This window comes from Drosophila bipectinata, chromosome XL (assembly GCF_030179905.1).
Source record: "Drosophila bipectinata strain 14024-0381.07 chromosome XL, DbipHiC1v2, whole genome shotgun sequence".
In the NCBI taxonomy this organism is placed as follows: Eukaryota; Metazoa; Arthropoda; class Insecta; order Diptera; family Drosophilidae; genus Drosophila; species Drosophila bipectinata.
Window position 1 is genome coordinate 1,900,548 of NC_091734.1, and position 13,153 is coordinate 1,913,700.

The window sequence follows — 13,153 nt, forward strand, 5'->3', positions numbered from 1 at the left end:
TTTTCTAAATATTCCATGTGAATGTTTCAATATGCATGTATGGCAACTCTAAACCAAACTTCAAAGGACTTCCCAACACTAGAATAGCGTATCGGTGTTTTCCAACACAGGCGCAACAAGGAAAAAACGAAGGACAGACGGTAGCGCGTGCTAATTTACACATAGATGTAGGGGCTTGGGTACAGCGAGCGCCATGAACTTCCCCCTGGCGAACGCCAACAAGGATACCCTGCGGGCCGCCTGTAAAAAATGTGGCTACGCGGGTCACCTGACCTATCAATGCCGCAATTTCCTCAAGGTAACCAAGTGCAAACAATGTAACCGGTTGTGAAAAACATTGCTTAATCCCCTTCTAATGGCAGGTGGACCCCAACAAGGAGATCCTGCTGGATGTGGAGAGTACCAGTTCGGACTCGGAGCTCGACTACCTCACGCCGCTCACTGAGCTGCGAGCCCAGGAGCTGAAAGGCGGCGCCGAAGTGCCACCTCCCGCTTCAACCACCGCCTCCGCCGCCGCAACAGCCGGCAAGGATAGGGATAAAGATAGGGAACGGGAGCGGGATAAGAAGCGAAGCGGCTCCAAACGGAGCCGCGAGGCTGCCACTGAAAAGGATAAGGACAAGTCGAAGAAATCCCTGCGGCACAAGAAGCGCAAGAAGAAGTCTAGTAAGCACAAAAAAAAGGATGCTACGAAGAAGAGTTCAAAGAAAAGTAGCAGCAAAAAATCCAAACGACGCCGCAGCTCCTCTAGTAGCTCCTCCTCCTCCTCCTCCACTGATTCGGACTCCTCCTCCACATCCGACTCGGAATCTGAATCAGAATCGGATTCCAGCGACAATGAAGAGTCGAGTACCAGCGAGTCGGACGAGTATGGGCGCAAGAAGAAGCGACAGGGAAAGTACAAGCGAAAGGCAGACACCGCTCAGATGCGCCGCAAGAAAACAAAGGTGAAGCGCAAGCGTCATCGCGCCGGCGGTTCCTCGGCCCAAACGGCCGGCAGCTACCTAAGCAGTCTCAGCGACAGCAGCACCTACTGAGAGAACTATGATACCCGGATGACTGCCAGCTCCAATTCCAATTCCATAGCGGATGAATAATAATAATCCCCGTACCCTAGACTTGTCGTAGCCCTTAAGTTAAAGCCCAATTGTGCTGCAAATACAAACAAAAAATTAGTTCATACAAGAGAGGATTTTTGTTAACGATACAACATCGTCTTGTCGTCTTTCATTTCTTTAAAATGTTTAATAATTTTATCGATTGGCCTTTAAAGATGTAACCAGAGCGTGGTTGGCCTTTAAAGCGTATTTATCTTGTATTAAATGCTAAAACCTCTCTTTGGGGCTCTCGTATTCGGCGAGATGCTCCGAGGAGATCAAGCGAAACCTTGGTTCTCCTTCAGAGCCAACTTGCTCCTCGATCGCGTCGTAGTAGCTTTCTGCTACCTCTGGCTAGCCAACTATTTAGCTATGACATCTTGGTCACGTTAGAAACCAAAGAATATAGCTTGGACCCCATGGCTTCATTCTTGTTCTGTTGCTCCACCATGAAAGCGCATGATTCCTCCGAGTTTGAGAAGAAACCTGAATCCGCAACGGATCAACTACCATCTCGTTGAGCTTCAATCTCTAGCTGTTGATCCACCACTTCCTGGACATGGCCGCGGCCAGGAGAATTCTTGTTGATTGTTGTTGCTGGGCTTGGGAATCAAACTCGTTAGAGGATGCAGAGTTCGATTTGGAGCCCGGAGGAGTATCACATTCGAAGGCTGACTTCCGTGCTAACAAGACAGCAAAGTATCCGAGGGTTTTCTTTTTGGACGATTTAAAAAAAATTTAAATCTGGCGGTAAAGAACCATCGTGAATTTTATATCGATATATCGAAATCAATAGTGATGTACAATCAAATTGTCGGCAGGTAGTTTACATTTTCGAAATAAATCACCCATTCTTCCAGTTTATCGTGCAGTTAAAAAATATACCTGGTTTTTATGACATTTAAGGACTCAAGGGCTCAGCAATAAAGCGATATCCTGTTTACAGACAAGATCGATAAGATATGTTAAGCCCCTTTTAATCGATAACCTATAAACGTAATTGGCGCAACATTTTGAATATTAAAAAAAAAAAAATTTATTTATGACCATTAGCAAGGAATTTTGAAGGTTTTTAAAAGGTTTATAAATAAACAAATTATTTTTAACAAATCGTTTCTTAAAAACTAATCTGTATACACATAAATAATAATTTTCTCACACAAACTTATACAAAATATGAGTATAAAGACTTGCTAATTCTAAATTTTATCACTTTTTTAAAACGTGAATGCTCTTAAATTATTTTTGGACTATATATTTCACCATAAATGAAATGTTAAATCATTTTTAAAGCTATAATTGATTCCAGAATTGGCGGTGACCTCTCCACTATCAATTCTGTTCAGTTTTTCTGTGGCAACTCTCGGTGGGGTGGCTTCTTATCAAGATTAGTGTCCGGGTTTCGGAATCTTATCAGTTTCAGAGAAAATCTATGGCAGAACCCTCCATATGCTCTCTGCAGATTCTTCCAGCATCACGACCGAAACCAAGGTTTTTGGAAAATGCGAATTTCACAATAATTGTGGACCCACCAACCTTGGGAAGGCCATCAAAAGAATCAAAGCACTGAGAAAAATAAGATAGAATAAAAAAAAAAAACAATTTATATTTTAAAATATTCGGTTATTTAAATAAAAAAGGAAAAACTTAAGAAAACATTGCCTTTAGCATAAAAAAATAATAATAATATGTGTCTTATAGGTACTGGATTTTTTTCCCGGGTGCCGACAACGACGCAGTTGCTCCCGATCTTGGCATCCGATAAGTGGGAGAGTGGAGCGCATCATTTAGCGCTTGTTCAAGTGCGTTCATCGTCGGATCCGATCGGATCGGATGGGATCGCCACAAGTCCAGTAGCGATAAGGGCTGGGAAAGAGAGCTATAAAGTGGCCCGGATCCGGAGATGTGTTTCAGTCCACTAAGAGACACCGTAGCCACCGGCTCATCAGCTCACTAGCTGGCCAAGTTTCTCAGTTTATTTGTTTAGCACATCATTAGCCACAAAACCGCATACACCACCTGTTTTAGGAGAGGATTAGGTGATAAGCGAAGCCGTAAACAAAGAGATCTGATTACGTAAACAAAAAATGGAGGTACCCCCACCACTTGTACTAAAGCGCCCACTCTATGTGCCCAGCAAGACCCTGATGGGGCCAGGACCCTCGAACTGCTCCCATCGCGTCCTGGAGGCGATGAGCAATCCGGTTCTGGGTCATATGCATCCCGAGTGCCTGCAGGTGGGTCACTATCTTAGTTTCCAATTAATTATTAATTAACTAACTTTAAAAATTAATTAAAATTATAAGGCTTTTTAAATATTAACCATTATAGTTTAAAAATATCTTTAATCTTAAATCTTAAAATAACTTTATATTTATGTCGCATAGTGTCTCTTTCGAGGCACCTTATCAGGGCAGCTCGAAACATTGAGATACAATTACAGCCATGGGTCAGACCAGCCGATCCTACCATATAGGACCCATATACCATATAGACACCATATAGAATCAATATATAGGATCGGTTATCGATCCTGCTGCCATGGAAAATGGGTTAATCTTGAATCTCTTCCATTTGGACAGATTATGGACGAGGTAAAGGAGGGCATCAAGTACATCTTCCAGACACTGAACGACGCCACCATGTGCATCAGTGGAGCAGGTCATGCCGGCATGGAGGCGGCCCTCTGCAATCTCATCGAGGACGGGGACGCTGTCCTCATGGGCATCACTGGAGTCTGGGGCCATCGGGCCGGGGACATGGCCCGTCGCTATGGCGCCGAGGTGCACTACGTGGAGGCCAGCTTTGGACGGGCGCTCAGCCTGGAGGAGATCGAATTCGCCTTTGAGGCCCACCGGCCGAAGGTGTTCTTCATCGCCCAGGGTGACTCCTCGACGGGAATCATTCAGCAGAACATTCCAGAGATCGGAGAGCTGTGCCGGAAGTACGACTGCTTCCTGGTGGTCGACACGGTGGCTTCGCTGGGCGGCACCGAGTTCCTGATGGACGAATGGAAGGTGGACGTGGCGTATACCGGCTCCCAGAAGTCGCTCGGCGGCCCGGCTGGCCTCACGCCGATCTCCTTCAGCAAGCGTGCCCTCACCCGGATCCGGAAGCGCAAGACCAAGTCCAAGGTGTACTACTTTGACATTCTGCTGATCGGCCAGTACTGGGGATGCTACGGCACGCCAAGAATCTACCATCACACCATCTCCTCCACCCTGCTGTACGGTCTCCGCGAGGCACTGGCCCACTTCTGTGCCGTCGGCCTCAAGGCGGTGGTGAAGCGCCACCAGGAGTGCTCCCGCCGGCTGCAGCTCGGGATCGAGGAGCTGGGCCTGGAGATGTTCGTCCAGCGGGAGGACGAGCGCCTACCCACAGTGAACACCATTAAGGTGCCATTCGGTGTCGACTGGAAAAAGGTGGCCGAGTATGCCATGAGAAAGTGAGTTTAGTCATTAACTAACTCTTTAATCAATTAACTAACTAATTAATGGTCCACTAACAGGTACAGCGTAGAGATTAGCGGGGGATTGGGCCCCACTGTGGAGCACGTCTTTCGGATCGGCTTGATGGGCGAGAACGCCACCTTGGAGCGCGTGGACATGGTGATCAGCATCCTGAACGAGGCCATCCAGAGCATCAAGCAGAGGGCGGTGAAGACGGAACGGTCCAAGATCTAACCAGACCTAGTTGTAGTCTCTTTTTTAAAATTTTCAATAAAAAATATTCCAAAAATGTTATCTAATCGAGAGTGCTATCTGGACATGGGAGGGGGGATCTGAAAAGAAGATTCCATCCATAGCCATCGTCCTAGTCGGTCCATCATTCGAAAACAACATCGTCCTCCAGAGAGGAATGTATACTTATATATATTATAGATTTATTGAACGCCGATCCAGATTCAGGATTCAGTCCAAGCACTCACAGACACGGAGAAAAAAAAAAACAAAAAAAAATTGTACACTTAAATGTTTATTTGTTATTAACTCAATGGAGGACGGTGGCCCAGTGCTTGAGAAGCATTGGGGCCCATCCGCCATCCAAATCATATCATCCATGTGTACTAAAAAGTGACGACCTTAGCTTTAGCTTGTAAGCTTAACCCTGCTTCTGGGCCAGCTCGCGGGCCTTGGCGCGCTCCAGCTTGGAGATGCGGGCCAGGGACTTGGAGCCAAGGATGCCACCGCCCCAGTGACGACGGATCTCCTCGTGGCGCTCATTGAAGTTGGTCTTGACGGCCTCCAGGACCTTGCCGAAGTTGGCCTTGTCGTTGTTGTCGACGGTGGTGAGGGCCAGGGTGGTGCAGGTCTTGCGGCGGACGAGACGACCCAGACGGGCCTTGCCCTTCACAATGCAGTAGGGCACGCCCATCTTGCGGCAGAGGGCGGGCAGGAAGAGCACCAGCTACAACATAAAATTATAGATTAGTTTTCATTCCAATACACAGCATCACAAAGTCAAGATGGAGCTTTAGATCCATCTTCTATCAGCTGTCAAATTTCCACATGGCGGTGTTCTGGACAAACCGGAAGTTTGCCCGGAAAACCGTTCAGTTGAAGAAATTCATGTTAACATCACAAAAGAGCACTGCCTTGACCCTAAATGGCCACCGGAATGGCCAGGGAATAAGAACTCACCTCAAGGGGATCAACATCGTGGGCGATGACGACCAGCTGGGCCTTCTTCTGCTCGATGAGCTTGGTGACGGTGTTGGTGCCGGCCGAGACGTAGCTGGGCTTCTTCTTGGGCTCAACATCCTTGCCCTTGGCCTTGGCCTCAGCGATCTTCTTCAAGCGCTGCTTCTTGGCCAGGGGAGACTCGGGACGGTACTTCTCGAGCAGCTTGAACAGCTTCACGGCGGTGGTCTTGTCCAGGGTCTGGCTGAACTGGTGGATTGGTGGCGGCACCTTCAGACGCTTCTGGAGCACGGCCTTCTGGCGCTGGACGCGGATGTACTTCGGCCAGCGAACGAAACGGGACAGATCGCGCTTGGGCTGCACATTCTGGCCTACATGCGTAAAGAGATATATCAATTATAATCTCCATTGTCATGTTACGAATTTTGTTAGGACTTACCGATTCCGAAGTTCTTGGGACGCTTCTCGAAGAGCTGGTTGACAACCTTCTTAACCACTGGTTTCTTCACAGCCAGCGGAGCTGGGGCAACCTTCTTGGTCACTGGCTTCTTCTTTGGCCTGGGCTGTTGATGGAAAACAATAGATATTTCGATTACTTCACGGTCCAACAACAACAAACCAAACAAAACACAAACATCCTCGAATTACAGCGAGTTTTCACAAAAAATGTTCACTTTATTCAGTTTGGGGCCACTGCCTACCTTCTTAACAACCATTGTTGCGCAGTTTTAGTTAAAGATGCTACCGAAAAAAGCAGATTCGAGCGGGTCGCTAAAAAGACCAGCCTTTGCGTCTGCCTGTCAAAAGGTAAAGGAATGGATGTCAGCGGCGGAAGTTGGCTGCTCGAATTTGACAGCAGCAGGGTTGCTTTGGACTACGCTACGCAGGGCTGCATTCAGGGCTGCATTTTTACGATAGGTGGCAACCTATCGGTATTCTCAATATGTTCTAAACTAAATTTAAATAATGAGTTTTAGCATTAGGGAATTTATAATTATTTTATAAGTTAATTGCTCAACAAAAAGCTGTATTTTGCGTAGAAAATATTTAAATGCCATTTCATCGAGTTTTAGAGCACTAATTCTGCAGTGCTGTACAACACCTTCCATGGATATCGTTTTTCAACACTGCTTGCTTGGAAATAGAAAAAAAAAATTAATTTAAGCGTGTCTGCGCTGCGCTTGCGCTAAATGCTAAATTAACCGTAACTGCGCACCGTTTAACGCGAGTGCTATTATCGGGAATTAACTAAACGGTGCGACTAGATTTAAGTTGCCAGCTGGAAGATGCCATTCAACGCCATATCTCCGCTGCTTCGTGTTCATTTTTCTCCTGTCCACCATTTTTAATTTCTTTGTTTATTTTGTGCCCATCTTCGCGGGGAGAGAGAGGCTGAAAAAGAGTAAAGAGTGAGGGAGAGAGTGCTGGAGAAGATGGTGTGATCTTGCTGGAGAACCAAAAATCCAACCGTTGCGATGGCCAGCAATGCTGCGGGCAGCTGTCCGGCCTTGTCCGGATCCGTATCCGTAACCGGATCAGTGGCCGTGCAGCCCGTGAACCACACCCACGCCGTATGCGTGTGGGAGTTCGAATCGCGGGGCGGCAAGTGGTTGCCCTACTCGCCGGCGGTGTCGCAGCACCTGGAACGGGCCCATGCCAAGAAGCTAACCCGCGTCATGCTCAGCGATGCGGATCCCAGCCTGGAGCAGTACTACGTCAATGTCCGGACCATGACCCAGGAGTCCGACGCCGAGTCGGAGACGGGCCTGCTCACGATCGGAGTGCGTCGAATGTTCTACGCGCCCAGTTCTCCGGCTGGCAAGGGCACCAAGTGGGAGTGGTCGGGTGGCAGTGCCGATAGCAACACCGACTGGCGACCATACAACATGCATGTCCAGTGCATCATAGAGGATGCTTGGGCGAGGGTAAGTTCATGATTAGCCATCAGGGATTACCATTAATTCGTGTTTTTGTGTCCTCCAGGGAGAGCAAACTTTGGATTTGTGCCACACCCACATTGGACTGCCGTACACCATCAACTTTTGCAATCTGACGCAGTTGCGCCAACCTAGTGGTCCCATGCGCAGCATACGACGCACCCAGCAGGCTCCCTATCCTCTGGTTAAGCTAACGCCCCAGCAGGCCAATCAGCTGAAAACGAACGCCAGTAGCTCCAACAGCAGTACGTACAACACTCTGCCCAAGCTGGGCGACACCAAGAGTCTACACCGCATGCCCATGGCCAGGCAGCAGCATCCATTGCCTCCGAACCATCAGCAGCTGCAGCAGCAGCAGCAGCAGCAACAGCATCAGCAGCAACAGCACCATCAGTTGCAGCATCAGCAGCCATCGCACCATCACCACAGCCAGACGGCGCCACGAAAGCCCCCCAAAAAGCACAGCGAGATCTCCACGACCAATCTGCGCCAGATACTGAACAACCTGAACATCTTTGGCAGCAGCACCAAGCACTCCAACATGGCCAGCGCCAGTTCGTCCTCCTCCTCGGCCTCACTGCATCATGGCAACCACCTGTCCCATGCCCATTCCCATGCGCATTTCTCGCATGCCAAGAACATGCTGACCGCTTCGATGAACAGCCATCATAGTCGGTGCTCCGAAGGATCGTTGCAATCGCAGCGCAGCAGTCGAATGGGCTCACATCGCTCGAGATCCCGGACGCGAACCTCGGACACGGACACCAATAGCGTCAAATCGCATCGCAGGCGACCCAGCGTGGACACCGTGTCTACATACCTAAGCCACGAGAGCAAGGAGAGCCTGCGCAGTCGAAATTTTGCCATTTCCGTTAACGATCTGCTGGATTGTTCGCTCGGCAGTGATGAGGTGTTTGTGCCGTCGCTGCCGCCCTCGTCGCTGGGCGAAAGGGCGCCTGTACCGCCACCGCTGCCGCTTCATCCTCGCCAGCAACAGGTGCAGCAACAGCAACAGCAGCAACAACAGCAGCAGCAGCAGCAACAACAACAGCAGCAGTTGCAGCAGCAATCAATCGCCGGTTCGATTGTGGGCGTGGACCCAGCCAGTGACATGATATCCAGATTTGTAAAGGTGGTGGAGCCTCCGCTGTGGCCCAATGCCCAGCCCTGTCCCATGTGCATGGAGGAGCTGGTGCACTCTGCCCAGAATCCGGCCATCTCGCTTAGTCGCTGCCAGCACCTGATGCACCTACAGTGCCTGAATGGAATGATAATTGCCCAGCAGAATGAACTTAATAAGGTAGGTTCTGGGGGGGAAAAGAAAGAGATAGCTAGCCATTAAATGAGAAGGAGGGAGAAGCAAGTATCCATCCCAACCATCCCGAAGACTACTAACCAGGAAAACTTTGCCTTTCAGAATCTCTTTATCGAATGTCCGGTGTGTGGAATCGTTTATGGCGAGAAGGTGGGCAACCAGCCCATTGGCAGCATGTCCTGGAGCATCATTAGCAAGAACCTGCCAGGACACGAGGGCCAGAACACCATACAGATTGTATACGAGTGAGTAATGATCTCTTATTCCATCAAATGTGGATGACTTTATTTGATTTTCCGTTTCAGTATCGCATCGGGCTTGCAAACAGCCGAACATCCGCATCCAGGACGTGCCTTTTTTGCGGTTGGCTTCCCGAGGATCTGCTATCTGCCGGATTGTCCGCTGGGTCGGAAGGTGCTGCGCTTCCTCAAGATCGCCTTCGATCGGAGGCTATTGTTCTCCATTGGCCGTTCGGTGACCACCGGCCGGGAGGATGTGGTGATCTGGAATAGCGTCGATCACAAGACACAATTCAATATGTTTCCGGATCCCACATATCTGCAGCGCACTATGCAACAGTTGGTGCACCTGGGTGTTACGGATTAAATGAAGATGCTGAAGATATCCACCCACCCACCGAGGCCAAGACTCCCGTTTCTAAACTAATCCCGTTTCTTCCAAGTCGTTAATAAGATACTTTCTACATAATCTCAGTGTGTGTGCAATCCTCGTTTACTATGATATATAACATTTTTTTGCATAGATATATTGCATAGCGTTCGAGAAGCTCGAACCATAAAAAAAAAGAAACCAGAATGGCAATTAATGCTTCCTTTCCGCTCTTCCAATTCGTATTTGTACGCACCTAGTTACCCGATAAGTTCCGTACATCATATGTATTAGTTAGTTTTAGTTACATAGTTTAAGAGCTTGATAGTTAATAGCTTAGTTTTTTGTCCAAGAGAATCTTGACCCGAAAGACACCTACTAGTATTAGAGATATATAGACATATATATACATATTCCAGATTCTAGGCCAGGCCAGGCCATGCCATCTCCCCCCGAAGCCTTCGAGTGTAAGCTGTGCCAAAATCCTTCGTAGAGCATCCTCCCGTCTAGGATATATGTAAACATTGTTGATATATATAGCATATAATTCTCCATTCTCCATTCTCAATTCTTCTCTCTCTCTCTCTCGGCTTTTATTTTAATCTTCAGTTTCCAGATATTTGTATTTTTTTTTTTTTTGCATCATCATTATATAGGAAGCTATAGTTATAATCGAATTTATTAAGAGAGAGAGAGAGAGAGGGAGAGATGGGAGAACAGATTCTGGAGATTCGATAGACTCGTCTTTGGCCATTTAATCTCTTTCATTCAGCGAATTTGATGTGATTTTAATTTGAATTATTCATTACATTATTCAGCAATTTTGCTAGCATGCATAGATATTCCATTATATATTAAACATATATCGCATATTACCACATTACCACATAAAATATTTTTAATTGAATTTTTTGCACACATTTGATGAATTGTTGCTTTCATATTGATATCATCGAACATCGAACTACATTTACACGCATCGCATACATCGCAGATATAAATATATATATATATATATTATATTATATAGCTTATAGCGGATCTGGTCCGCATCACCATACTTGATATAATATGATAACATCATTCGACTAAGTTGTTTTTAGCACTGATTAGTTTTTAGTATTCATTGCGAATATTCCACATTAATTCCACACCATTCAAATATTGTGCATAAACATTCTATTTTATATACATTTAATATATAGTTCAAATAAAGTAATTTCATTCATGTTCAAATTAGTTGTGGGTTTTAATTTTTTGGGATAATTGTATAAGGTTTTAAAAGAAAAAATATCTTTATTATATATATTTCCGATTTTTTTTGGAAGCTTTAAAATATTAAATATCATCATATTTTTCAATTTTTAAAGAATACCTGTTTAGAATTTATGTTCCAGATTTTTAGGAATTTAAATATATTAACTTAGAAATACCTAACTACAAAGATGGAGTTAGTCTTTTAGTAATTTTTAATTCGGTTAATTTTTTTTAACAAGGAATAATTTATTTTTAAATTGTATTTGATAGGAAAGCCTCTCTCTGAACATTACTATATATTTTCAGACACAAGATTTGCTTTTAAATTCCACTCCTTATTGTTTAGTTAACTCTTAAATTGCTTAAATTTTTATTTAGTATCTCATTTGTATTTTCTTTAAACCAATTTAAGGGAACTTTTTTTAATTTAATTTGTTTATAAATTTTTAAAGCAAAAACTTCTTTATTATTTACATTTGCAGACATAATATTTGTTTTTTTAAGCAACTCCTTATTTTCTGAGTTGACATTTTTTTGGGCATTGCTGGTTTTTTTTTATTTATTTTTATTTTTCTTATTTTTTATTTTATTTTCTGCAATGCAATTCAAATCAATCAGTTGACATTTTTGGTACTTCCAAGGTTAATTTTCGTTTTCAATTTCGTTGGCAGTGCACTGGCTGTCGTCGTGAATCACTTAAAATAAATTAATAAAAGACAAAAACTAAGATGCACAATGCTTTTTTTTTTGTTTAATTTTTTGCATTGTTTTTTTTTTTATTTTTATTTAGTGCGTGATGTTGGCGAATCGGCAAAGTTGCCCCTGACCATTTAAGGGGCAACGGCAACATGTTGCAGACGTGTGTGTCGCTGTTGTCGCCTCTTCAAAGTTGAATTCAACATCAGCCTACGTGCTGACGTCAGTTTTGGCTGATTTTGATTTTTTTTTATTTTTTTTGCCAGCAAGGACAGTCGCCAAAAGTGGCCAGAAATGTTTTTGGTTTTTTGGTCTTGGCTTTCACCGCTCCTCCAAGGGCGCCACCATGTGGCAGCTGCAACATTGCCAGCTGTTGCTCTTGCCGGTCATTAGTTTGCTATTAGTTGAGTATTTTTAGAAACTATACATTTTTAAGTTTTATTTTTAATAAAATACATAAATTTCTTGTTTATTTTAAGGGTTTTAAAACTCACATGTTGCTGCTCCTAGTTGCCTTGAATTGATGTTGTTGTTGCCCGAAGTTGCTCCTTAAGATGTTGCTGCTGATGCTTCTGCTGCTGCTGCTGGCGATGTTGTTGCTGCTCTCCTTGTGCCAGTTGCATAAGCAAATGTTTTCCTAGAATTTACTGCATTTTATTTAATTTTTATGTGCCTGACAATGATCACCTCAACGTTGACATTCAATTCACGCACCCGAACGCATCAGAGTCACCAAAGTGCCTGACTTGGGGAGAGGGACGGGGGCCCCCAAGTGCGTAGTGATGATCATCAGCGATCCGCTAATAAGGTGGTTTTGTCCAAAAACGCCCGCTCCACTGACCCTGTTGGCATTCACATTGCTTTTCGGAGGAGGCCTCGTTCCGGCCATTTTTTGATTTTCAACTTTACAATAAGGCCGATAAGGTGCCTACTCCAGATCCGAAGCTATATCCTTAAACTGGAGGTATTCGTAGAGGTTTTGATGCAAATTGACGGAGAATCGAAATACAAATCATTTGAGGTACTCCGCTTAGGAATCGGATAAAAACTGGCAAAGATATAGACATGGGTAGGGGTCCTATACGAAAATCCACGATTTTCAAGGAGATGGCCCACAAAAATTAGAAAAAATTTGAAAAATTATTTTGTTGTTAGGTTTTGATGCAAATTGATGGAGAATCGAAATACAAATCATTTGAGGTACTCCGCTTAAGAATCGGATAAAAACTGGCAAAGATATAGACATGGATAGGGGTCCTATACGAAAATCCACGATTTTGAAGGGGATGGCCCACAAAAATTGGAAAAAATTTGAAAAATTATTTTGTTGTTAGGTTTTGATGCAAATTGATGGAGAATCGAAATACAAATCATTTGAGGTACTCCGCTTAAGAATCGGATAAAAACTGGCAAAGATATAGACATGGATAGGGGTCCCATACGAAAATCCACGATTTTGAAGGGGATGGCCCACAAAAATTGGAAAAAATTTGAAAAATTATTTTGTTGTTAGGTTTTGATGCAAATTGATGGAGAATCGAAATACAAATCATTTGAGGTACTCCGCTTAAGAATCGGATAAAAACTGGCAAAGATATAGAC

The 13,153-nt window shown here is 44.8% G+C and overlaps 4 protein-coding genes across 4 annotated transcripts; 3 read left to right on the top strand and 1 right to left on the bottom strand.

Annotated features, from left to right (window-relative positions):
• The first annotated feature begins 82 nt into the window (after positions 1 to 82).
• LOC108123860 (protein SREK1IP1) lies at positions 83 to 1,210 on the top strand. The gene is made up of 2 exons (XM_017239282.3): positions 83 to 298; positions 363 to 1,210. The coding sequence occupies exons 1-2, from the start codon at positions 194 to 196 to the stop codon at positions 1,035 to 1,037; spliced, it is 780 nt and encodes a 259-aa protein (XP_017094771.2). The 5' UTR covers positions 83 to 193; the 3' UTR covers positions 1,038 to 1,210.
• A 1,744-nt stretch (positions 1,211 to 2,954) lies between these two features.
• Positions 2,955 to 4,840, top strand: Agxt (Alanine-glyoxylate aminotransferase). Its single transcript, XM_017239855.3, has 3 exons — positions 2,955 to 3,334; positions 3,680 to 4,542; positions 4,606 to 4,840. Exons 1-3 carry the CDS (start codon positions 3,185 to 3,187, stop codon positions 4,778 to 4,780), a joined length of 1,188 nt encoding a protein of 395 aa, XP_017095344.2. The 5' UTR covers positions 2,955 to 3,184; the 3' UTR covers positions 4,781 to 4,840.
• A 216-nt stretch (positions 4,841 to 5,056) lies between these two features.
• On the bottom strand, positions 5,057 to 6,597 carry RpL7A (ribosomal protein L7A). Its single transcript, XM_017239965.3, has 4 exons — positions 6,439 to 6,597; positions 6,177 to 6,300; positions 5,738 to 6,108; positions 5,057 to 5,504 (listed from the first exon to the last, which is right to left on the bottom strand). The coding sequence occupies exons 1-4, from the start codon at positions 6,451 to 6,453 to the stop codon at positions 5,199 to 5,201; spliced, it is 816 nt and encodes a 271-aa protein (XP_017095454.1). The 5' UTR covers positions 6,454 to 6,597; the 3' UTR covers positions 5,057 to 5,198.
• Positions 6,598 to 6,835: 238 nt separating this feature from the next.
• On the top strand, positions 6,836 to 10,837 carry dx (deltex E3 ubiquitin ligase). The gene is made up of 4 exons (XM_017240288.3): positions 6,836 to 7,662; positions 7,721 to 8,974; positions 9,092 to 9,234; positions 9,295 to 10,837. Exons 1-4 carry the CDS (start codon positions 7,213 to 7,215, stop codon positions 9,593 to 9,595), a joined length of 2,148 nt encoding a protein of 715 aa, XP_017095777.2. The 5' UTR covers positions 6,836 to 7,212; the 3' UTR covers positions 9,596 to 10,837.
• The last annotated feature ends 2,316 nt before the right edge of the window (positions 10,838 to 13,153 follow it).

Excerpts from the sequence above, each read along its gene's own strand:
- Agxt (XM_017239855.3), top strand. The coding sequence starts at position 3,185 with ATGGAGGTACCCCCACCACTTGTACTAAAGCGCCCACTCTATGTGCCC. Across the intron at positions 3,335-3,679 it reads TGCATCCCGAGTGCCTGCAG|ATTATGGACGAGGTAAAGGA; the intron begins GTGGGTCACTAT and ends CCATTTGGACAG. Across the intron at positions 4,543-4,605 it reads GCCGAGTATGCCATGAGAAA|GTACAGCGTAGAGATTAGCG; the intron begins GTGAGTTTAGTC and ends GTCCACTAACAG.
- dx (XM_017240288.3), top strand. The coding sequence starts at position 7,213 with ATGGCCAGCAATGCTGCGGGCAGCTGTCCGGCCTTGTCCGGATCCGTA. Across the intron at positions 8,975-9,091 it reads AGCAGAATGAACTTAATAAG|AATCTCTTTATCGAATGTCC; the intron begins GTAGGTTCTGGG and ends TTTGCCTTTCAG. Across the intron at positions 9,235-9,294 it reads ACCATACAGATTGTATACGA|TATCGCATCGGGCTTGCAAA; the intron begins GTGAGTAATGAT and ends TTTCCGTTTCAG.
- LOC108123860 (XM_017239282.3), top strand. The coding sequence starts at position 194 with ATGAACTTCCCCCTGGCGAACGCCAACAAGGATACCCTGCGGGCCGCC. Across the intron at positions 299-362 it reads AATGCCGCAATTTCCTCAAG|GTGGACCCCAACAAGGAGAT; the intron begins GTAACCAAGTGC and ends TTCTAATGGCAG.
- RpL7A (XM_017239965.3), bottom strand. Across the intron at positions 6,109-6,176 it reads TCCCAAGAACTTCGGAATCG|GCCAGAATGTGCAGCCCAAG; the intron begins GTAAGTCCTAAC and ends TTACGCATGTAG. Across the intron at positions 5,505-5,737 it reads ACGATGTTGATCCCCTTGAG|CTGGTGCTCTTCCTGCCCGC; the intron begins GTGAGTTCTTAT and ends TTTATGTTGTAG.